The sequence below is a fragment of the Pyrgilauda ruficollis genome, unplaced genomic scaffold, assembly GCF_017590135.1.
Source record: "Pyrgilauda ruficollis isolate IOZ18807 unplaced genomic scaffold, ASM1759013v1 scaffold8, whole genome shotgun sequence".
Classification (NCBI taxonomy): Eukaryota; Metazoa; Chordata; class Aves; order Passeriformes; family Passeridae; genus Pyrgilauda; species Pyrgilauda ruficollis.
The window spans coordinates 244925-270639 of NW_024529932.1; the positions used below are offsets into that span (position 1 = coordinate 244925).

Sequence of the window (25715 nt, forward strand, 5' to 3'; positions counted from 1 at the left end):
AGAGGAAAACTGGCCTGTTTCACAGGCTCTTGTTTTCTCTGACAGAAGGTAAAAAAAAGGAAAGTTGAGAGGAAAGGCATCTGTGTGCCATACATTTAAATGACTCAGGCAAGGCTGAAACTCTGACAGGGCAGGACATTGCTAGAAGGTAGTGGGCAGTAGGACAGAAGGTCTGCTTTGATCTTGTTGGACTGACTGTAATTCTAGAATGGAGCTGAGAATCAGCAGGGAAGGATAAGGACTTATTTTTGATGATGGAAAAACACTATCTAAAGGAAATGAGATGACAGAAAGAAGCTGTAGATTCTTCATGTTGAGTTTAAATGTTTGAGCCTGATTGCTTGTCAGGACATTGCAATCCAAAGATTAAAGAAAAAAAAAAAAAGGAAAAAAACCATAATTGCTCTCTTATGGTATGATTACCTTCAATTTCATGATAAGATGATTTTGCTTTGAATAAGTTATGGTACTAATTGTACTCCTGTGCCTCTCCTCCTTCCTTGTACCCTGTGGTGGCAGAGATCAGCCTCGCAGACAGTTGCTGCTCTCCTGCTGCGCTGCTGTACTGTGGGCAAGTGGGTGACTGCTATACAAAACACAGGTCTGGCCATAGAGGGAGGAAGAGCTGTGGTGCTTTCAGTTCCCACATCTCTGCATGATTCCAGCCCTCTGGTTGACAGTGCACAGTCATGTTTTTGTTGTATGAAATGGGGAGGGAGATGATGCAAATATTATCAGGCATTCACTGGGGCTGCAACACGAAGGGGAAAATGGCTGCAAATGTCTGAAGGGTTAAGTGTTAAATCTAGGGTTTCTGTGTGGTTTGGATACTTGTTTGAACTCTTCACCCTAAGTTTCCTCACCCCTTTTTGTTCTCTGTTTGTCTTCATTCTTGTGATCTGGCCATCTTATTCCAGACAGGCAGAGCAGTGACTATGGTGTGCTGACTTTCTTACAGGCAAACACGTCTCCTTAACTTTGGCTTCTAAATTTTTCTTTGAATAAAGCTATAAGGAGGTTGGAGCTTAAGTTGTGCTGCTGCATTTTAAATATATATTGCTGTAAAAGATGCTTAAATCATGTTGGATGCAGTTTCTTTTTTGAGTTTTGTACATATTTAGGTTTTTTGTTTTAATAACAAAAAAATTACATGAAAAACTGTGCATTAAATAGTCATTTTAAATTCTCTATACTGTCTAGTGTTGACTCTTACTGCTATTAATAGTTCATGTGTAAATGCATTAATGTGCTAGAACTACTCTAATACTTAAGTAATTTCAGAGATGTTAGCAGGCATTATCTCCATTTTACACAAGGAACAGAAGCATGGAGAGATGAAATGCAGTGTCTCAAACATCCACTGATTCTGGGTAGCCAGAATGGTGTGTTGGTACCCAGGCTTCCAACTATGCAGCCCCTTTCACCAGTCTCTTTTACAGCTCAGCTGTGCTGTGTTCAGTCACGACACCTTCCTCTTCCCACACCGTCTCCTTTTGCTCACTATGTACCTGCCAGCTTTCTCAGCAAATGAAGAAGGGTTCTACAGATAACTAAGCTTTCTTCATTATTCTCTTCAAAAGGACAGCAGCTCAGGGCATGAGGCAGTGTATGATCATGTAATTAAAGGCTGTGTGGTGTCCATTCTGCAGTAGTGGACTGTGAGAAGCCGCAACTCCCGGCTCCCATTCTAGTGCCGCAGTAGCATCTGGTGGCTGGAGCAGCAATTGCACGTGGAAAAACAATTTTTCAGTTCGTTGAGTTATAGAGCTGGGATGGGCACATCCTCCTCAATATTGCTTTGCACTTTCTGAGGCTGGAAATTGCCCTATGGAGGCAGAGCATTAGAAGAAGACAATATTAGATTCAAATACGCTTCTACTGGATGCATATTTGAATAATGCACACACCCTGTAAAATCTGAGCAAATTGGAGTTTTCATAGGGAGTGAAATAAGACTTTTCTTTGACCTTGGTGTAGTCCCTTCTCCAAAATATTCAAGGGCTAAATCTTCCTTATAAAGCACTGGAGTTGTTTGGGTTATATCCTTCCTGGTAACAGAGAAATGGCTGACTAGCTGCTGCTGCTGATTTCCCTGCTGTTTTCTGGACTGATATTGATGTGAAATGATGGCAAATGGTTTGAGAACTCAACATGATCATTAAAGAGGATGATCCAAAATGCTATATATACCTAGTGCAGCCAGCTGTACATGTTGCATAAATTTTCCATTCTGCAGAGAAGGAACTAGGAAAATCAGGTTTCATGAGACCAAAATAAGATCTCTTTCAGAAGAGAGTAGTAATTTAAAATCCAAGAGATTCTCCCTTGCAGTGATACCGTAGTTGTGCTTTGTCCATTCTGGTTACAGTTAATCATCCAACAGGCTGGAAACTATGAAGACTATATGTACTTTCTGAAATTCCCCAGCAAGACTTTTATCCATGAAGGTCAGTTTCAAAGTTGACCAAACACAATGGTCAGAAGCTGTGTGCTTGATCCCATTTATACCTGGTGAATATGGACTGCGTGAGTGAGGGCTTGTGATTGCACTCACAGGAGTGTCACACGTTTTGAGCTTCTCTGCCCTGACTCCCTGTTGAGCTTCTGCCACCGTGAGATGACAGGAGGGTTTCAAGCCTGGTCTTTCCAGGAGCTTCAGGACAATAACATAGATAGCCCTGACCTTTCTATCCTACGGCAGCTTCTTCCACAATTTTTCAGTTGAGAAATCCCTGAGTCCATTAATTGCTGTCAGGTTGTGAGGGGAAGCTGGGAAGGAAAGAAGAAAAGTAGATAAGGTGCACTGGATAGAATACTGGGGAAGAAATTCCACAGTATGGTTCTGAAGATGAGCAGTTCCTACTTCTGCTATGTTTCTCCTGTTTTTGTAAGTTGGGGAGAAGACACAATTGAATCTTTTTCTGCCTAGCAGACACTGGTGGAAGGCTTTGGTGGCAATGGCCCATAGTTTTGATGGTGCTCACACAGAGTTTGGCTTCAGGTAGTGGCAGGATGGCTCTACTATGGTGTCACACAGATGCTCTGGGTGTCCTGCCTGCCTCGTGGGGACATGTTTAAAGATTTTCTGCTTTCAGTTAACTGTGCTTGGCTGAAGTAGGAGAATAAACTGATTTCTCCCCATGTAATCAACTCAAATACTCAAATCGGAGTTTTTGTCATTGAAATGCTGATTTTTGCCCTGGGATCACAGTATTATGCAACTTCACAGTAAGAACTCTCTTATGTTGGCTTCACTTATTTCCTAGTAGGAAAAGCGATAATGTTAGTGCGCACTTCTTCTGAAGATTATATATTCTTGCTTTAATATTATGCCATTGAGCAAGGCAAAATAATTTTAATTGATAAACATTTCATATCTTTTTCTGGCTATGAAGTAGAAGATTCAGGTTCTCAGTGCTCAAGGAAAATTAACTTCCTTGTCTGTATTATGGTTTTTACTCAACACGATTCAAACTCAGAATGCTTTGTAAATGTACAAAAAATATATCTGTGTTATAACACATTGATTAAACCAGAACAAGTCATTGTCTGACTGAAACTGAGCTTGGAGCTGAATCTACAGGAGATTATTCCTAGGCCTAGGAGTTAAATCTAAATAGCCCAAATGCTACAAGGCTGTGAACCTTTGTTCCCTCTTGGGACTTAGTACATTAATTAGTCTTTTATGACTGCTAATTAGCCCTTCCTGCATCTCAGTTTTGCGTTCTGGACTTTTAGGGATGTGATTTGCAAACTTAACTGTCACCTTAGAAATGATCAGTTATATAAGTGTATGTGTTCTTGTTTTCCCATGGACATTGGCAAAATTTCCAGATTTTTTAATGCTCTAAGCTATTTTAAACAGTAGTAAATACAGGATTATGTTTGTTAAATTAATTGAAAGCTGCAGATTTCAAAAGGTCAAGTATATTGAGCATGACAGCGGCTAATTGAAAATAATATCAGAGGAAGCTGTCAGATAGCAAAGGTTCCTTCTGCACCAGGTAAACTAGGTGGCTGCAGTGACTTTTGTGCTGAAGGACCATATATGATCACTCCTTAATGGATTCAGAGTGTTTTGTGCTGTCTACCTGTGGAGTTACATCTCTATATCCAGTTGGGGAAGGTTAAGGCTGTAGCAGGTGATACACACAGTGACAGGTTTATAGAAATGTGTGAGAGAGCAAGCAGAAAGAAGTTATAGGTTAAACAAGTACTCGCAAACATTACACTTAACATCACACTGTCCTTCAGAATATGCAGTGTATTCTACAGTGAGCTCAGAGCTGTCATTTTGGCTCCAGTAAATATCACCAAAAGTTTAGGTCTTTTGTGTGCTTATCTTAGGAAGTTACAAAAAAATACTGCAAGACATTGTATCTGAAACACCTTGTTTCATCCTGGAGTTTCTTGTTTTTCTTCTCAAAGGAAAAGAGCATGTGTTTCACTCTGTTGGTCATCGAGCTCAATGCTGGAATCCTCACTGTGCTGTGCTGAAGGGTTTCCATGGCTATGTCTGTCTGCCTGTTGCTTTTACTGCCTCTGAAGGCTACAATTTGTGCTGGTGAGTGAAAACACACTGTCATGGTTATTATGAATCTGTGCTCAGAAGCAAATGAAGAGCATGATGAAGAGAGCATCTCCTGCCAATTAAGAAAAGAGTTAGGTTTGAGAAAAAAAATCTATTTTCTGACAGCTTGTGTCCCAAATGTCTCACTTCAAACCTTAGGCAGTTCCAGGCATTAACTGCTGTGAATTACAATAATGGATAAATTCAATTGCAACTTCTACTAGGAATTCAGAGTAGAAAAACTCTCTAAATTAAATGTGGTGGATCAAATCCTCAAAGGTTTGCAAAGGCCGGCTAGTGGTTAACTCTTTATCCCTTCTGCAGCAACAAAAATGACCCTGGAAAGTTCATTTCTGCAGAAAAGATCATTTAGTAGATGTCCTACTCCATGTGAGACAACCTGCACAGGAGGAGCTCAGTGCTTTGTCTCGACTGTCTGCATATTTCTTGATGTGAATAAGGTTTGGCCTTTATTGCTTGCTTCATCTCATCCCTATGCTATGCTTGGATAAAGCTTCATCTGTGAGATGCGAAGAGACTTTATGGAGATGGCTGCTTGTGCAATGGAGCATGTGGTTGTTCCAGCTTCACGGTAATCTGAGGAACTAGGTGAGATAGCAGTGGTATGAAAATGGCATGTCATCTTAGTGGGGAAAAAATGAGCTGCTGCTCACTGTCCCCTTCCTACGTGTCAAAGTAATCCTGGTTCATCATTTCTTGTTACCCTTCGACCTCTTGGCACACTGGTATTAAGCCTATTATGGGAATGAAATGTGTTCTGTAAACTCAGGTCAGTTCTTAATGGACAATAATTCAAATGAAGAGGCATGTAATTGGTTATAACTTGCTCTAATTGACATGCTTTTCCCAGGACAACTCCAGTGCTCAGACAGCAGGAGCATGAATGTTGTTAACCAGGGCAAGTGTGAAGGACGTCCCACTTTTGTATGTCCTGTTTTTTTTTCCCCTGGGTCAGATGCACGATAACTTTCCTCCAGGCAAAATTTCCTTCAGGTGATATGCATAGAGACAGCTCGCACCTCAAAATCAGCCAAAGATTTCCTGCCTACCTCAATTGCAGTGGATTTGAATGCTGTTACAAGCAATGATAACAGCAGCCAGTAAATATTAGGTGACATTGCAGTGCATGTGTCTGCTGTGTTTTTGAAGCATTGATCAGACTCCTTCCTTCCAAGCAGGTCAGTCTTAGGCCAGCATTTGAGAGAGAGTATTTAGTGTTCTTCAAATTACCATAAATTTGAAGCCTTTATGTGTGGAAGTGCAGAACACAAAATTTGTTTCAGTTTGTGTGCTACTTGTAGCAATAACAGGGCACTGACTTTTTTCTTTCTTCTAGCCCAGGACATACGACTGAAAAAAATGTTTTAATGGAGTGCATTGATATTGTATATTATTTTAATTGGCCATCTTATAACTGTACTGCCTTTATTAAATATGGAAGAACAAATATTTCTCTTAAGTTGAGCAGACAATAGTAGACATTCCTGCTAAGTGGGAAGCTTTCATGAGCTTTAAGATCCTTTATAAAAATAACTGGAGCCACCGTGCAAGCTTTTAGTTATGAAAAAACTGAAAATATTTTCTTCTTCTCCATCTTAGGCTGCCTCAGAGCTGCCAAAGACTCCAGTCATCTGCCAGCCAGTCTTAAAGAAAGGCATTTTCTGAATGGAATGTAGATACTGGTTTCATGCACAGGAACAGTCAAAAGGGCGCACAAATTTACACGTATTACTAAGCTAATAAGTTTTGATTATTTATGTTTTTAAGAATGTTTCTGAAAAGCATTTAGTGTAATGCTAACAGTTTGAAAAACAGTTGAATGCCATCTGCTGGATCTTTTTCCTCCTGAAAGTCCCCTCCCTGCCTTAATAGTTAAAATGTGTCTCAATTTCCATAGTTTATGTAGGCATCCTGTTAATTGAGGGGAAAATCTTTCTAGACCTTTAGGACAGCTCCTGGGGTCATTATTTTAATCCCAGGGAGTTTTGTTCATATTATAGGGTGACAAATGCACTTTCTTCTAGACTGCATGCACAGATTTTAATCTGCTGTAATGCACTGGGTTTCAGCCATTTCCTTACTGCAAATGAATAATGAATAAGTGGTGGTTTGAAAGCTAATGTTTCAAGATGAAATCTGAATCTCATTGCAACATGGATGATATTCATTTGTCATCTCCATGGAAACATCTATTTATCAAGGCACTGCAGCTAAGACTGTAACAAGAAAGTAAGCAATTGTTGGAATGCAGGGCTTTTGCTGGGAAACGGACTTAGGAAACAAAAGATAGGATTATGCAGGACTGTGCCATTTTTTTTGAAATTGGAATTTTTTTAAAGAATACATAAATCTTTCGCCTTGAAGGATATGGATTTTGCTGTGTTTTGAAATGCTGAAAAATATAAGTAGAATGAGGAACAATATAAGTAGAATGAGGATAAATATCCTGGGAAGTCTCTCCCATTGTCACCTGTTGTGGTCTGCGTGCTCTTGGGAAATTCTAAAGCTACAGAGTTGTGTGTCTCCCTGTACCCAAGTACAGCAATGTATGCCCCCTACCTATAACATGACAGCTACAAACTTAACTGAATTTAACAGCTAGTGGCTTAGCAGAAGAATTTTCTGTGAGGCACATCAAAATTCCTTAAAACAGCCTGGGTTAAATCTCTTAGTGAGAAGTAGGGGATTTGTGGAAAAGGCCCAAAGGTATCGTAGGTATTATTCCTCAGGATGGGCTCGCTCTTTCTTCTATTCTTTTCTCATTTAAGTAGTCACAATAGTGCAATCCTGAAACACTGTTTAATATTTCATTTCATAACAGGCTTGAATTTTTAGTTTTATGGATGTAAGCTGCGGACTCAATATATATTAATATTTTTGGTACTCTTAAAACAGCCTTCACTGTGTTCCAGGAGGTAAGCTCAGAGCTTGTGAGGCAACAGAAGAAGCATGAAAAGCTAACTTCTGTTCATGGTGTGTTTCAGCTTTTTGAATCAGGGAAGAGCTTTCCTGAGCTGATGATGCTCTCCTCCAGGAATGCCACATTCCCTCATGGGGGGAGGTGGTACAGAAGGGAAAACAGCCTTTTCTTCCCTCCAGAGTTTGGCTGAAGTTTCCACAGCTAGACAAAGTAGTTACCCCTCTTCCTCAGGAGCATGGTTAGGAATAGTTTGGCCTGTGGGACAGGTAGTCAAGACAGGTAGCTTTGTAATTTATTGTCCAAGTAAAGTTACTGATGAATTTTTTCACAGGACAAAACTGGGGGTGAGACTTGTTTCTGGAAAATACGGACACATAGTCTGTTATTTACTGCTGTTCCAGTTTGTTTATGAAAGGAACTTACGTTGAGGTTGTTTTTGGTTCTGTTTTGTTTTTAAGGGAATGAGCGATGTTAAAGGATTTCCTTTGATTCCTGTCATGGTTTTGGTTTCTAAACCTATGTAAGCTCTCTTTATCACCCTTTACAATTAGTTTTAAAAATCATGATTTTAAGAAAAAAATATTCCACTTGATTTTGCAGTATAGTTACGATATATATGCTGTGTCAAAAATGAGGCATACATTTAATTCCAGCATGTAAGCAGCCCTTGTGACAGAGGAAAGCATACTTACTTTGACAAAAGTGGTGCAATTTTCTTGATACCCAAAGTATGTCTAATCGTGTGTACACTTGAATTGATGTCCCCTGGCCGTGGTGATGGCGTTCTCCTGTAGTGCCTCTTGTCCCATGTTGCTATGGAGAAGGAAGGTGCTTCAGTAGGACCTGATTGTTAGCTCCATTTGTGAAACATGTACCCTCCCCAATTACTTCACAAGGGCAGAATATTCTTCTACTAGCTGAGAGGAAAAAAAATAGATGAAGAGTAAGAAGTGAGACAACAAGGTGGGAGTAAGGCAATTGAGGCAGCGGATATTAATGGGAAAAAGAGTAAGAGTGGGAGGGTGATGAAGGAGAAAGTAAAAGGGAAAAAAAAATCATCAGAGTCACAGAATTGTTGAGACTGGAAGAGACTGCAGGAGGCTCCCCTGGAGCCTGGTCTGGACCAACTCCCCTGCCCAGGTAGGGTCACCCAGAGCAGGCTGCCCAGGACTTCTTAGTGTCCAGATGGCTTTTTAGTGTCTGAGGCTGGAGACTCTAACACCTCCCTGTCAGTCACTCTCACATCTAAATATTTTCCCTGATGTTCAAAAAAAAAAAAAAAAAAAAAAAAAAAAAAAGAGAAAGTGTGAAGAATAAATTCATGTTATGAGTGGGGGAAAAAAAATAATAAAAGCTTGGGTGATTGCCCATAGGCAAGTGTAGCTTTAAGAAAAGATAGTTCATGCACCTGAAGTGTCAGAAAGGGAGAAAAACCTTCTCTGGGATTTCTCACTCTTAAAAAACTAGAAATCACCAGTTTTGAAGTTCAGCAATAACAGCTTCACTGAGGATGTAGGACAGTTCACTCATGATCCTTATTTCCCCTTTATCTCTCCGTTTATTCGCTGTTTGGCCCGTAAGCCTGTCTGGATCTGAGGGTGCCGGGTGAGACGCCGCAGATCTCTGTGCCCGGGAGTCGGAGCCCCGCAGGCGGCGCGGTGCCGGTTGCGGTGCCGGTTGCGGTGCCAGTTGCGGTGCCGGGGCAGGCGCGGTGCCGCAGCTCCCCCGTGTGTGCGAGCCCCGCTGCTGCCTCCGTGCGGCGCCGAGCTGCTCGCTCTGTCTGCCGGCAGCGCCTCTGCCTTCAATTCAGCGCTCCGGTGGCGCTGCTCTGACTTGTAACGCCAGACAAACAAGGGCACGGCGATCCCAGCCAGTTCGGCACACGTTGATGAGAGTTTGGGGTCTGCTCTGGGTAGTTAGAATTGAATTAAGACCTCTGGAGCCGCTGCTGACGGACCAGGAATTGTTTAGTCTCATTTGGAGGCAGTATTCATTTCTCTGAATATTCACGGCTAGTTCAGAGGCAGGGCAGGGCTGCTGCCTGCCATTAGTGTGATGAATTCATCCTGAAGGGGCCACTGATGAATTCAGCAAGGTAGACGGTGATCTTTACACAGGAGATATTTTAGAAGGTGCCCCAGATAGTGACTCGGATCTTACTGTTCCCCTGAGCCCTTAAGTTGGCTGAGTCATTGTACCATTCCAGTGTGGGTGGCTTTTCCCTGCATGAATATTTTTTCCATTAACTTCTGGGTCACTTTAAAGGAATTAATACATTACTTGATCAAGTTTCTGTTTGCAGAAACAAGTTCTAATGTACTCTGGAGGATCTTTGGCTATGTGTATATATATATACATACATATCTATATATATATATATCTTTGTATATATACATGTTTTTGCCTTACAAATCTCTATTAGTGCTCTCTTCCAGTGTTGTGTCTCTGTTTTGTCACTTTTCCACACTGATTAACAGGTTTAGGAAGTCTTAAGACAATTAGGGATGCTAAGTAAATGTATTTGCTAAAGGTTAACTGGAGGCTTTTATTGACACTGTAAGTTATTATGTCTGTCAGCAGTGAGACACCTCTGAAAAATTAATTCAAAACACTTCCAGGTGTTCCTCCTCTGAACCACCTTTTCTGAAATCTCTTTCTATTCAGAAAGAGAATATTCATGAATTTAACTTTTGTGTTAAACACAAAACACAGATTCCTCCCTCTGTGTGTAATGGCAGGTAAAAATAAATATGATTTAATAGATCTCTATTTAAAAAGAATATGCACAAATTGGACATTGCTAAGTAAAAAGACCTATAATGCATCTTTCTGGATCCTAACTCTGGTCTTTTTCAGCTCCATCGCTGCTGGTACTAAAATCCCTGGCTCCTACTGAGAGCTTATGCTGGGTCCTTGTGGGTTATTTCTGTACCAGGTTACTGCTCTGAAATAGGCAGTAGGCATTTTGTATGCTTTCAGGTTAATTTTTCTTGTAAGAAGGGAAAACATGACCACTATTGGCTTCAGCAAAGTAGGATGATACTGAAGGCTTGAATAAAAGGCAAAGGAAGTACTTCTAGAAAAAATGCAAAGGGGTGGAAGGAAGTATCTTGGGGGATTGTAGAGTTACTTTTGTTTTAAATGATTGGGAAAACTCAAGTAATTGAGTATGTTTGAGATATTTTTGGCTAAGTGAATCTGTTGCCTGTTATAAATTTGCTAGGAAATTGTAATTATGTAGCTAACATAAACCAAATGTTTCTCATGTGCATTGCTGCCTAAGTTGCATTGAGAAGGGTAACTATGCTGAGACCCCTTGAACAGTTTTAAAGCACATGGCAGCACTCTGCAACCTTGGTTGTGGCAGTGATTTTTCTGTGTTCACGTTCCCCTTTTTCAGGTTTTCCTTTAAGCAATAAAAAGACTTAAAATTTGCATTCCAATATCAAGTTATTACTGCACTATCTTTTAAGAAAGAAAATCCTCTCATATTTTTTTAAGCTCTACCTGCACTTGCTGAAAGAAGTTAGCATCACTTGCAAACGAATGAAACCAGTTGGAGTAATTGGAGCCTTGCCATTAATATGAGAGTGCTTATCCCCTGTCACGTGCCTAATGTTTGTGAATATCATTCAAGGACTCCTTGGATAGTCCCAGGACTGAGACTGGCTCATAATTGCTTCCATCCCCATCAGAGTGTGTCACCATCTGTGACTGTGTGGGCTGTGTATTCAGTTCTTTCTTTCTGCTTTTGCCTCACTTGGTAATTATTTTCTTTAGTGTTGCACAAATGACACAGCTTTAACAATTAGTGTATCCATGGCTCCATGTTTGCTCTCAGGTGGTTAGCATACTTACCTTTTCCTCTGCTTTGCTTCTGAGCTGGCAACCCACTTCTTTCAATTTCTCAGTTAACAAAAAATCCAAAATCTCCCCAAACCTAAATGCAAGCACAGGAGAGAGATTCAGGCTATGACATTTCACAGATATGCCTAAAATTAGAAGAGATAAAAAGGTTTGTCCAAAAAGATGGGGTTTGGGGTTTTTTTTTGGTTTGGTGTTTTTTGTTTTTGGTTTTTTTGTTTTTTTTTTTTTTTTTTTTTTTTTGTTGTTTTTTTTTTATTTTTTTTCTTATGGGCCAGATATTTTTTGGTTCATCATGTTGGCAGCTACAGATTGATCCCGGGAATTTTGGATCAGTTTGTATTGATACACATGGGATGTGTAGAGATAGGTATATGGACAGAACTTAATTTCCTGGGTTGTTCTGGATGCAAAAAATGAAGTTGGATGCTGTGTGGAGATTGGCTGTCCTGGGGATCTTAACCTTTGTGCTGCAGAAGAACACCAGGAAGAGAAAAGGAAATTCAGAGACACTGCAAGGCGTTATCACAGGTGAAATTGCTTTTGGTGCAAATTTCCCTTTCTGACATGGTGCTATTTTCTGTGATTGTATTTTTCTTTAGAACTTATCTGTGCCTGGCAGCCTTCTGAATTGCAAATGTGCTAAATTCTCCTACATTTTGTAAGGTGACTTATTTCATGATGCTTTATCACATCATTCCCTCTGAGATGTAGGATCTTAGAAGTAAAGAATTTGTAGCTGAAGGCTATTGAGTTCATAACAGGTAGTAGAATCAGAACACAGGGGATACAATGCAAAAGATTATCAAGTTTTGTAAGGAACAGCCTAACAGATAAATAACTTGCTGCACTTCTAGACCTCCAGTTCAGTAAGTTATTTGGGGCTGCACTGCCTGAGCATAGATTGCTTCATCCTTTTGATTTCATTTTGGGTATGAGTCAAGTCTTCGAATGTTTGTTAAATAGCATAACATTTCCAAACACATCTGGCAGGTATTTTTGGTATGGCCTTTGCATGCGAGTGATGCTGCACTGCCAGCAGAGATGTGCATCTGCATAAGCGTGTTAGTTTGATATATCTTATTATGTCAAAAATAATCAAAACAAATTCCTTTGGTACTTACTACATCTCCACATGTTTCCTCTAAGCTATGCTACAGCTTAAAATAAGTCAACCTAAGGGTGCACAGATTAAATTAAGCATGAATGCAATGGTTTTGGCTTGTGCAATCTATAAATACACAGCAGTCAGGTTAGTGATGAATATGGAAGGGTTACATGGCAGCAAAAACATTTCATTTACATTTTCTTAGGCAACAAATAGTTTTGAAGATATAGTACCAGTGTATTGTAATAATTTTAATCTTAAAATTAAGGGCTCTGGATATTGATTTTTCATACAAGTACCTCCTTTCACAGTTTATAGCTTAAATATTAAAAAAAGGTTTTCTAGCAAAATAGAAGGGATTTTGAAGGGATTCTTTTCTATGCCATCATGCTGGAACTTTCAGATGTGCTTGAGCAAGCTCTTCAACTCCCATTGTAACATTAATTTATTACATGTTTTGCTGGCAGGGATTTATCTGAAACTTACCCTGATTACATCTTGGCAGATTTCTTTTTAATTCTCAGATCTTTCAGAAATCAGGTGTGACTCTGTGTGTAGCAGTACTTTAAAAATCCTTTTTCCTAGTGCTGGCCTGAGGTTTTTGCTTGCTTTCTTTTTTTGTCACCTCTAATCCTGATGGTTCATGTCATATTCATGGAGTTATAAAGTCTGCTTATTTTTTGCTTGCTAGATTTAGTAATGTCCCAGGACTTGCTGTACTGAAGCACTCACAAGCAACAGGCTCTGTTCCAGGAAGAAACTCTGACATGAGAAAGCAATCTCCATGTTCAGCATGCCTGAGGAATCTCAATAGTTGTAACCAGTCTGCCTGTGATGTGGAGACCCTGTTCTGACCAAGGTGTCTCTTCACAGAGCTGGACTTAAAATTCCAGGTTTTTGTGATTATTGCTGATGTCTGCTCTTTCTTCATCCTTAAGCTTTTGAACTCTTTCACGCTGTAAATTTCTGTAGGTTGGATTCACTCTCTGGACATTTTCTACATTTACTGCTCTATCTTAAGGAGCCAAAGCCCAGGGAGAATGGCAATTACAAGAATCACCTCACCAGAGTACAGATTACACATGTAGATCATGTTTACATTGCTTAGTGTTTTTTTCTGAATGATACAGTCTTTGTCAATGGAAATATTTTGAATTTTTAATAGTTATTAGCAAGAAAAATTCCCTGATTGATTTCCCAAGAAATGCTCTTGGGGAAATAAATAATTTGAACAGTAGCTTTGCTGTATAGACACTTAATATATTAATATTAATGTTTATTTAACATGCTCTCTATCCATCTTGTTAACATCTGTTGTAATACTAGAAACTATTGCCAAATAGTTTCAAGAGTGATGGTAATGAGATAGTGTATGTCTGAATGTCTGTTTGGATTGGATTTTAGATTTATTGTCCATATTCTGCACTTAGAAGAAAGGGAATCTCTCAATTTTCACTTTTCTTGAGCATGAAGAACTTTAATGGTTGAATCATTTGATCTGGTTACTGAAAGGATTACTATTATTGTTCAGCCCAACTGACCCTCTGGAATTTGAGGAAGGTGTTTAACCGTTTGAGCTTTTGCATTTTGTGCTATTTTATTGTCCTTATCATTACGTGAAATGCTACATTATCAGCAGACTTGCGTTGTTTTTATACTGGTCCCAGCTGCAGTGTGCAGTAACTTGTTGAAATCTTGACATCTGTTTTCCCTTTTCCTCCTTTTTTTTCAGAATTCAACCATGTCACTTTTTTTTCTATGTTGCATGCTGAGCCTTAAGTTAGCATGTGTGTGCAGCCAAAAGCCATTACACATCTCACTTATGTTCCAGGCAGTTTATGATGGAGTGCTGTCCTGCATTTTATTAATGATTATGCCTGAAAGAAATGGGAGTTTATGGCATTATCACCAGAGTCCACCATTAGTCAGTAAGCTAACATGAGAACACTGTGTCATGGATATTAAGGTGATGCACTGGAATTTTGGAATTAAAGTGTTTTCAAAGAAGGGAAAATAACTCTCATATCTATAAATGCATTTGGGTAGCTATGGTTTTTTTTTTTTTGCGCACAGTCCATCTGCTACTTGAAATTGGTGGTTGGAATCTGGTTCTGCTGCAGGCACAAGGTGTGATGGGTTCAGTTCAGATATTAACTCTTACAAATTTCATACTTCAACCTACTTTTGTAGTTCACACTCTCTCACAAGAACAAGAAAGCGAGAAATGTTCCCACATTTGACAAAGCTGTGCTGAGGCTGCTCTGAATTGGAAGGCAAAAGAAAATCTTGTTTTTAGAGGTCTTTCAAGAAACTACTCCTGGAATGCCATCTAATGTCATGGTAAACAATTGGATTGTTTCGTAGATTGAATGCTTTCATAATGGTGTGTAGACTATAACTTTGAGCTTTCATTTATCAGTCAGTAATATATATATATATATATGTATATATGTATGTATATATATAAAAAATGTAACTTCTGTTATAGAGGGATTGCAGTACCTAAAGCAAAATTACCAATCGAAGCTTTCCATCTGGATTTGGATCCAGGCAGCCAGTAAATTTTATTTGGACCAATTCCCAGAGAAGCTGTGTTTTCTGCAGTCTCCAAGGGGAGGCTGTGTGATCTCCCAGTGTCTCAAAAAATGGTTGCAGCTTGCTCCACAGTTCCCAGCTGGGAAGGTAGAGAGCAGCATCTGGCCAGCCAAGCAGAGCAGGACCCAGTTTATGACCTCCTGCTGAGCAGAACTTCACAAAAATAAGCAGACCTCTAGGAAAATACATAGTGGATGGAGGTAAAAACTTAATCAAATGCTTCTGTTCTAACAGTTAATTCAAGGATTCATACTTGCCTTATAGCATGAGTTTGATAGATCTTTTACTTGAAAATGGGAATAACAGTGTTGTACGCTTTCAGGTAAAATCGTGAGAGTGCCTTTTGTTGGAGAATTGTATTGATTTCAGGGAGAAGTTGCAATCAGAAGGCTTTAATGGTGTGCAGGTATTTTGAAAAAGTGGTTTTTGAGAAACATTGATTGTGTGCACCTTATTTTTGAGATTTATGGATGAAATGCAATAAAGCTACTTCAGAAGTAGCAGGCCCCCTAATTCTTGATTCAGGTAATGGGCCAATATAATGCATTTACTAAACACAGTGAACATCACTAAGCAAAATTATTCCTTTCACTTAGCACTAAAAGCTTGCCCTGAAAAACATTTTTGTCTGTACTTTTGAAAGGTGTTTTCTTCTTATCTCCAAATCTGTAATTATAATTTTCAGAAATTGGCACCTGACTGCATTTTTTTTTTGAATGAATTTGTTTCACCTAGCTGGTCTCTGCCTCTCCATTTAGCTGCTCTAAGCTAATAGGAGGATCATCAGTGAAAATTTGTCATGAAATATGAACAATGAAAATTTATAACTGGTTGTTTTTGCGTATTTGAAAAACTTTGAATACAGGCATGAGAAAGTAGTCCAGTGCTCTGATGTTCACAGCAAACAGAACAAAGCTGTGGATTTATTTTTTTTTTAATGTATCTGCAGTGGTATTCTGGAAAGTAGTGTTATTCCAATAGAGGTAAAAATAATTTTTTTCCTTGTAACATCATTGGTGATTGAAGAGCAGTTTGGGTTTTTTGCTACATGGCCTTCAAATTGTGGGGTGTTCTTTTATAAGCAAGAAATTTATACAAAGGCCTTCTTCAGCCAATGATCTTGCAAGTGTCACTGATTTTTGAAGAGCACACTGACCAGTGCTTAAGATAGTTTAAGAGACTGCTCTGAAACCAGCTGCTTTTGTGCAAGTGCAGTTGCAGGAGTACAGTTATGTGAATGATGAAGTAAAAGTACATATAATCTTGACAAAGAGGATATTAGCCATACTAGGATTCCTTGCTCCGTAAATAATGGACAGCATATTCTGTACTTAGTTTTTCTAAGTATTTAAGAGCAGAATTCAGTCATAATAAAAAAATAAAAGGCTCACAGGGGCATGGCATCTTTTTCAGCAAAACCCAGCTTTTCAAGCTGGGTAAGTTGTTTGCCTTGTACATACACATTCTGAAAGTCAGTCTCCAAAACTGTTTTAGTACCTTTAACAAGGACTTATTCAAGAACCTGAAGTCAAGGTTTTATTTTGCAAAGTGATCAGAAACTAGAGTAATATTAATTTCCTGTTTCTTAGGGTTATGTGAATACAGTGTTAGCAAATAGTTGCCACCTGTTTGGAGAAAAAAACCAGGTGGGCTGCTGGAGTCCGCACTTGGCGTGTCTGACCACTAAACGGTAGTGTTGTATTGCAGCTCGTAAGGGAAAACACATGAATGTGGCAGAAGAAACAAAAATAATCCAGATCTAGTTGAACTCTTCTATCAAGCCTTAACTATTTTTCCATTGGCCCATTAATTATATCTTCTGCTGTTAAATCAGCGATCCTATCAATGTCTGATTGTCCTGAAGAAACATCCTCTGTTTAACAAGAATTTATTTTAAATGTGTGAGGAGAGTTTTTTTCTTACCTGTTCCTGTACAAACTTTGTTCTGGTGTTTGAATTGTCCATAATAAGCATGCTGATCTGTTGTGCAGTTGCTGTGGGATTTTATGGTGACTAACAGGATTCAGTCTCCTCCAGTGCAAAAGCCACATTCTCGTGGCTTTTGTCCTGTCTGCCATGAAGCAGTTTTTGACAGGAGTTGTCTCAAGTGGCCATGTTGGTGGTTCCTGTAGAGAAACCTTTCAAGAATCTGAATGCTTCTCAGTATTGCTGTCACACGTAAGCCCATGAGGTGTCTGTTGCTTTCCTCAATTTCTCTAATAAAGAAGCTTGTTTACTAAATTAGAGTCTAACAGAGAAATTATTTAGGATTCACATAATGTTTTGAGCCAAAGTGTAGCAGTTACTGTGCATAAAAACTGCAAACTTTCTCCTATCATTATCTGAATTTTAAAGGATTAAGGTGAAAGCTTTTAAGAAGGGCTTGTCACAAAGTGAACTTGTTACTCAACAGGAATGTGATGGGTCATTTGAAAAACTAATTTAAGTTTACTGGTTCTCTAGGTGTGCCGTCATTTAGTGCAAAGCAAAAAAGTATATTAGTGAGGTAAAACAGTATATTAAGATTAGTGTATAAAGCACAGTATGGAACAGTTTTCATGTCCTTATGAAATACTGTAGTGACCAAGAAAGATGTATTTTACTGAGTGCATATTTGAACTGAAGAAAGTAGGTGATTTTTCTGTCAGTTTTTTTTCCCCAAGTCTGATAAAGATCATACAGGCTAAGCTGTGTATTTCACAGAATGGATGTTGATGAATAAACACTTTGTAGAAGTAGACTGATACCACATCTTCAGCAGTCGCAAAGGGAGAGAAACCTCTGTATTGGTGGCAGAGGAAGCAAAATGAAGAGCAGTGGGTCCTGAGCCAGCAGTGACCAACACGCAGCTGTGGGGACAATGTATGTGAGGCAGGTGAAGCAGGGGCACAGGGATGCTGGCTTTCTTTCCTTCTGCTCCTGTCAGCCAGCAGGAGAACAAGCTATTTCTGCTGCTTTTGAGGACGAAAATTCATGTGTTTTTAGCTATGATGGTGTCTTGTGTTCATCTGATTTTGGGGGGACACACACACAATGAGAGGCATTAATCTGCAATGCAGCCACACAGGCCAATTGGCAAAGAGCAGCTCCAGCCAGCTCGAACCCCTGCGGTAGCATCTCTTCATTTACAGAAACCCCCACGGTACCATCTCCTCTTCATTTACAGAGGGCACTCTTGTAATGAGAATCTCATGATAAAATGCTCTTCTTCACTGAAAAGCTCTCACAGCTTGACGATGCAGTTGTCACCATGGAGATTTCACTCCAACAGCAAAGAATGAATTTGGTGCCGTTTAACTTTGGGAATGTGTAGCAGATACTTCCCAATGGCTTCAGCTGAGCCACCACCTGAGGAGAGAACTTGGATCAGAAGCTGAGAGAGGAAGTGCATATACACTGATGATAAATTAAATTTTTTGTAGGTGACTGACTCTCCAGTAATGGCATGTGTGTAATGACAGATAAATGTGAAAGGGTATGAATAAAAGCCTCAGAGCCTGCGCCAAAAGGAAGAGAAATAGACTTGCCTTAACCTTGAAGGAAATATTCATATGTGATGGTCTGTGAATTCCAGCTGAGGTATAATTCCTTTTCCTCAGAAAGAAGGGAGGGCCTGAGGTTCCTTGAGGAAAGGGAAGAAAAAACCAGACTTGCTATCAAATGCGTTTAGAAAGAACAGGTATTTTTCCTTTCCCTTCCCCAAAAGGCCATATTGATATGCTTGGATTTCTCATTTCACAGAAATTACCTAAAAAGCTGTATGGAATGATTAATTTCTGATTTTCCTGAAGCTGTGAAATCCTTCTGTGTGACTAACAGTTGGTTGTTTTACTGGTCTGTATTCTGAACGGAGCTCTACACAATAAGCAGTATGGTACAAAACTGAACAAAGAACTGGGAAAGCTAATATGAGATGCTGGGAGATAAATGGAGTAAATCAGGAGGTCTCTTCTGATACTGCATTTCTGCTAGGATTAGGAAGTGATTTTCCCCCTCTACTCTGCTCTCCTGAGACCTGCAAGGGAGGGCTGCAGCATTTTTCATATGAAGAAAGACCAAGAGAGTGGGGGTGGTTGTGCATGGAGAAGGGAAAGCCGTGGGTAAACCTTATAGCAGCCTTGGAGAACATAAGGGGGCCTGCAAAAAGTCTGGGGACAAACGTTGTAGCAGGGCCTGTTGCAATAGGACAAAAGGTTTTAAATGGTTTGAAATATTTTTTAAACTCAAAGATGGTAGATTTAGATTAGCTATTAGGAAGAAATTCTTTACTGTGAGAGTGGTGAGGCACTGGCACAGGTTGCCCAGAGAAGTTGTGGATGCCCCATCACCCCTGGTGATGTTAAAGATCAGTGGCAGGGCTCTAAGCAACTTGGTCTAGTGGAAGATGTCCCTACTCAGGGGGTTGGACTAGAGGAGCTTCATGGTCATTTGGAACCCAAACCATTTGGTGATTCTATTATTTATAAGCTCTCAGGAATATTCACAGCTGTCATGAGACTTGTTAGTGACTCCCAGGATAGATGTCAGTGAGGCAAACTCAGTATCTGACATATTCCTCCATGAAGCAATAGATAAAGAGTGGGTAAGTACTGCAAAGGTAGTGGTTAGTGGAAAATGTAGTTTGGTTAAGGAGAAAAATGAAGGAAAAGTACCAGTAAAGACCCAAATTGAATCTTAAGAGGGGCTTTTAATTTTTTTTTTAACTTGAAAAATCAGCCAGAGGCAAATTAAAAGAAGAAAAATAGTAGTAGAGAGGTATAGTGAGCTCCTTTGACATGAATAACTGAAGAGACCTGCCTAAGAATTAAACATTGAGTCTGAGTGAGCCAAAAGTAGCTGGAAAATGAAAATGAGCTCTGTAATAAAACTCATAAAACTTGACACAAAATTAATGAGTCAGAGTCCTAAAATCATGAGTCAGTTAAACACTGAGGTTTTTCCAAGGATGAAACATTTTTTAGTGTCTTTTTTCACTATCAGAGAGGTGGTAATCAAACTCAACATGAGATGGTTTAAGGTTCAAAAAGGCTACTTTAAAACAGATTTAAAACTTCCCATCTGGCTGATCACGGGGTGAAGGATGAGAGACAATTGCCACTGACTCTCTGCCTGTCCCCTCCTTTGGACTGTTCCTTCCTCGCTAGCCTCAGTTGCCTCTGTCACCTTCTGTGTGTGCACCTGGCTGGCAGCCCGTATCTCCTCCTTCCTTAATGCCTCATATTTTCATTTTGCCGTGCTTCACTTCTCTTTTACTTTTCATAAAACCCTATACCCACTTAACATTTGAGTTTTCCTGAGAGCCTTCTGCATCGCTATTGCTTTAAGCACCTCATTTCTTTGTCCTCACTTTTCTTTCCAGCTCTCCAGCAGCCACGATGCCTCAGGACATGCCAGCTTGAGGTTTTCTCATTGCTTATCCAAAACAGCTTTCAGCTTTAAGTCAAATTAAGTCGCTATTAAAAGAAGACAAACACAGAGAACACCCCCTGCTTCTTTCCTGTCCAAGAACCCAGCACTATGGAAATTGTAACAAAGAAGTGAAACAGTAAATCATGGTGGTTGTGGTGTAATGTGCTGGTGGTATGACCTGTTCCTGAAGGCAGTGGAAAATTTTGTTTTCTGAATGTTTATTATTAAACTATATCAGTGTTTCAGTATTAGCTTGATGTGTGGTCAATTTTAAAAGAATAGAAAAGTATTCAATTTGCTGTGACTGATATACACAAATAATTTAGTTCTGGTGTTTTTTTGCAGATGTGTTTGAAAATGTGAATTTAAAAGGTTCCTGAATACAGTCAGAATACAGAAGCTGTAAAAGAAGATTGCATCTGTAACTTTCATTTCATGCTTTTACTGAAAGGATTGATCCATTCACTCTTTCCATCCTTCTCTCCCTCCTTGATTCCCTTCCTCTTCTTTCTCTTCCCTTTGCCTTTCCCTCTTTTTCCCCTGTGTTCTCCTTTCCCTTTCTCTCTCCCTCTGCACCTCCTCCAAACCACTTCTGACTGCCCTTTCTTCCTTTTGGTGAGAGAATATAACCAGGTATTGGCTCTGCGAGCTGCTGTTCTTGGGCCATGTGCACTCCGCAATGTGAAGCACAATTTCTGATGTCTTTTGTGTGTATAACAAGGAGGGTCTCCATAAGAAGGAGACCATCTAGAAAGAGGTGAAATTTAATGTTTCAGGCCAGTCAAAGGAAAAGTCCCAGTAGTAGTTAGGAGATTTCTCTTTGGTTCCAAATGCTTGCCTGTTTAAACAAAGAGGGAAAAGTGAAGATAATTTTTCAAAATGCCTATAGTATGTAATGTATATGGTGCAGAGCCAATCCTGAGGTTGGGCTGGAAGACAAGTTTGCTGCTCTTGCTCCCTGTTCTCCTTCTGGGACAGCTCTGCTGATCTGCTTTGTGCTTCCCTGGCAGCCTGGCCCATCCAGGTCCCCCTGTCCCTTCTGGGGACACAGCTGCTGTGCTGCTTTGACTAGAGAGTCAAAGCACAATAGCAGCTACTGAGGTACAAATTATTTGGGGGTCTTTCTAGGTATACACCTGTGTTTCCCCCTGTAAGGGCATGTGGGTGTCTTGAGTTGTTTACTAGGGCAATGATGATTTGCGTGGAATCCAGGCTTCACTGTGTACGTCTTACTCAGGGGACTTTAGGCGTGACAAAATCTTCTGCCTCCTCTGTTTTTTGTGGTTGTGGCCAGGTCAACCAGTTTTATTTTTGTGGCTTGCCTGTAACCAAAGCCTGTACTGGTGATCAATTTGTCTTTCTCACCACCAATCCAAGCACTTCCTGGCCTCTGCTAATGTTACTGTTATTTATTCATTCCCTTACAAAGTGTAAGAGAGACACCATTCGTGTGTCTCTCTTACACTTTGTAAATAACAACTCTTTACCAAAATATATAAAAGCATCTCTTTACCAAATAACATCTCTTTACCAAAAAGGTTTTTGTTAAAAAGAATCACAGAGTATTTAGTACCATGTGTGCGACAGACAATATTTTTTCTTTTTTTTTCTGTTTAAGATGTACATTTGACTACTCCTGCATTTATTTTTTTTAAAACCTTATTTGTGAAAAAGAAGACGGATTCTGTGCCTTGAAAACAACAGAAAAATCCAAGGGAGGCTTTTGTAATTTGCTGATTTAAAAACTGAGTAATTTTAAAGCTTATCACATGCAGCAGAGCACACTGACCTCTAAAACACTTGTATGGTCCAGCTTAGGTGATAAAAATTCTTAATCTTCTAAACTGTAACTTTTTAGGAGCCGTCTTCTCCAAAAGTGAAAATGGGCAATAAAAAGCAGGTCCTGTTGCTTAGCTGGTGACTGGGTGTGAATAGAAACTGTTTGCAGATTTCTCTCCAAAAAAGCCTGAAAGGGGGTGCTGTGTATGTGTCAGATGCCTTTTAATTTAACTGCTGAGGAGTGTGAACTTGCAGAGAGGGTCAGGGATGCAGAGACAGAAGGGATGGAAAATGCAGACAGTGAAGGACATCTCAGGACTTCCAATAGCAACATTAAAAGATTTCTCTTTGGTTCCTGGAAACCTTAAGAGAAGTTACTCTGGAAGAAGATGGATTTGAAAGGAAATTGTGATCTTGCTATAGCCTTTCTAAGAGCTAGAACTATAATTCCAAAATTATTAAAATTTCAGGAGGCAAGAAAAGCTGTAATTTTGCATACAGAGTATGAAACTGAGGGCAAGGAGAAAAGAGGCAAGCATAAGAACACTTTAAATTATAAGTGTAGAGTTTAATAAAACCCTAAGATATCTAAGCACAAATTATTTTTTGTGTGTTAATCCTATTTTCTTTCTTATTTGCATTTAAATTGCACTGATTGAACCTGAGATGCTTTAAAATTGGTGTAGTTGAGCCTGGTTAAGTGTTGCTACCTGAATTTTAATGTCTTGTTTAGGCTTCAAAGAAACCCTCTTAACTGGGCAGAGCCAAGCATTTTTGGGTTTTATTAAATCCTTTTTTTTTTTTTTTTTTGGTCTCAAATGTGAATTTAATTTGTGTTCATATTTGTTGTCAAAATAGCTCAACTTTGTGCCTAGAGTTGCTTATTGCTGGTTTGATTCTAATACTCTCCTTGGTATAAAGAAAAATCTAAAAGTTATCACTCCACAGAAGTGTGTCAAACTCGGGAAGCAAAAAGGAAATCACAGGATTTTTAATGTTATTCTGCAAATTAGTAGTTTTGTACATGCAGTGGGAGAGGTGGCAATTTCAGAGGAACTTGACTGAAGAGAAGAGATGTTTGAAGTTTGGTGGGAGTATGGGGTGGGAAGATAGGCAGGATATGTCTTGTGGACAAAAAAGAAAGATGGGAAGCAAATGAGTTTATTTAAACGTTGCTGAGGCTGATACACTAATAGAACATAAACTGAGTAGGAACATGGTATAAAGCTCTATCAAATATTTACGTTTTTGATGTTGGTGTTCAGGTAGTGTTTAGTGTTAAGATGACAGTGGTCACAGAAATAGGGTTGTGATGGATCTGAATTTAAAAGTACATGCATTGCTTAAGGGAAGGATAATTTAGGAACAACCTTTGTTCTTCTTTTGGTATTTTTTTTTCATCGAGTTGTTGGCTCAGTTTCCTGGGTTTTTTTTTAATTTGCTAATGTTCTTCCTTTAAAATTGTTTTAATTATGAATAGTAGTCTACAAGCAAGTCACAACATGTACCTCTGTTCTTCCTCTTTATGACATTTCTGCTATAGAGACTCTTAACTGTTGTGGATGTCAAAGCCTTCAGGCATGTTTCTGGCACTGATGGTGTAATTTTTATAACCCCTAGACTCCAGTTACTTCAGACTGATGGGGGTGCTTCTTATGCCAAAATCTGGCAAAATCTCATTAGGTAATTATTTCATTTGTGTTTTTGTAGACTTTAAATGCTTTTTCTTTTTTTTGTTTAGATCAGCTGGACTGTTCTCAACTGTTTTGTCAATTTTTAGAGACTGTTGATGTGTTTCTTTGCTGACTGTAGATTTGAAACTCTGTGAAATTGACCTGTTCAAACATCAGTGCACTATTTAATTACAAAACTTGATATAAAAATATTTTAATCTACTCTTCTAGAATCTTCTTGTAAATGTGATGTGAGAACAGACTTTATTAAGTATTTTTGTTTTAAAGATTGATAGACATCTCATTTGTTTTTAAAATTTGTCAGAGATATATCAGTAAGTCCAAAGTCAGTTTTTGGTAAAAGTCGCTGATTCTTTGTTTAATATGATTCCATATGATTGGAAAGATTGAATTATTAAGCAGTGCCTTGTAAAATAACTAAAAGCTGTTGTAAGCAAATAGAATGATTTAGGTTGGAAGGCACTTAAAGCTCACCTACTTCCAACATCCCTGCCAGCAGGGACATCTTTAAATAAATCAGGTTGCTCAGAGTTGCATCCAACTCTTGATTTAGAATGCTTCCAAGGATGGAGCATCTACTACCTCTCTGGGCAACCTGTTCCAGTGTTTCACTATCCTTATTTTAAAAAACTTAGTCCTTATATGCTCCCTCTTTTAATTTAAAACCATTACCCCTTGTCCTGTTGCAACAAGCCCTACTAAAAAGTCTGTTCTCACCTTTCTTCCAAGCCCCTTTTAGGAGCTGAAAGGCTTCAATAAAGTCTCTGAAATCTCCTGTAGGCACATAAAAGCACACCAATGTAATCCTGACTGTTAATATATGGGGTAGAAAGAGCTTATCCTTTTACTCAGTACTAGAAGAATTATTCCCAGCTCATCTGACTTGACTGTTCAGCTTGGTGCCTTCAAGGAGAACTTCACATTGACTCTGGTATAGAGGGAGACTTTGTGAGGGAGGCTTAGTTCACCCATGTGAGTTTGATTCTCTGTCAGAGAGATTTTGCTGAAGTAACTGCATTTCATTCTGCATACAAAGCTGTAACTTTGTTTCATTGCAGCCAAACGATGGAGATGTGAACTGAAAAGCAAATTAATTACCCACTAACTGCTGAATGGTACCTTGCGCACAAACAGAAGTCATTTACCTCATACCATAGATGCATCATGTAATAAATCTGACAGTTATGGGTTTTTGTCTTATCTTTCCCTGCAGTGGCCATAAAAGTGTTTCTCACTTGTAACAGATGGTCAGAGCACAGCTTTGAAATTTATCTGGAGATGAAGCCCTGTTGATTCCATTAAAAGTGAAAAATTTTCATGCAGATGGAGACAAAGGGAGATATATTGTTACAATTCTGATGGTGAAGGATTTCATGCTATGCTTTCCTTTCCTTTTTGTTTGCAGGTGATGTGCCTTCAGGATTTTTTTGGCGATGATGACATTTTTATTGCATGTGGACCAGAAAAGTTCCGTTACCAGGATGATTTCTTGCTGGATGAAAGTGGTAAGATGTATTTTTTAAAATGTTTAGAGTGAGAGTAAAGGGCAGATTTCCATATCATGGTAATTAAACTAAAGTAGTATCACCTGGATTGATTTCAGAAATAGAACAAATATTTAATTCAAAATACTGAAAATAAGATAACTGAAAGCAACAATAAAGCTGTCTGCCTATTGCAGCATAAAACTTGATTTCAGCCTGAATTTCACATATTGTATGAAAAGTCATGTTTGGTGGAATTCATTTTTTTGGT

At 39.1% G+C, this 25715-nt stretch overlaps 1 protein-coding gene across 5 annotated transcripts in view; it reads left to right on the forward strand.

Annotated features, from left to right (window-relative positions):
* The window catches only part of DCLK1 (doublecortin like kinase 1), a 226161-nt gene that overhangs the window by 89435 nt on the left and 111011 nt on the right, over positions 1-25715 (forward strand). For all 5 annotated transcript variants that reach the window (XM_041487253.1, XM_041487252.1, XM_041487255.1 and 2 more), the window contains one exon: positions 25366-25465. In XM_041487253.1, coding sequence (XP_041343187.1) covers positions 25366-25465 — 100 coding nt within the window. The remainder of the gene's footprint in view (positions 1-25365; positions 25466-25715) is intronic.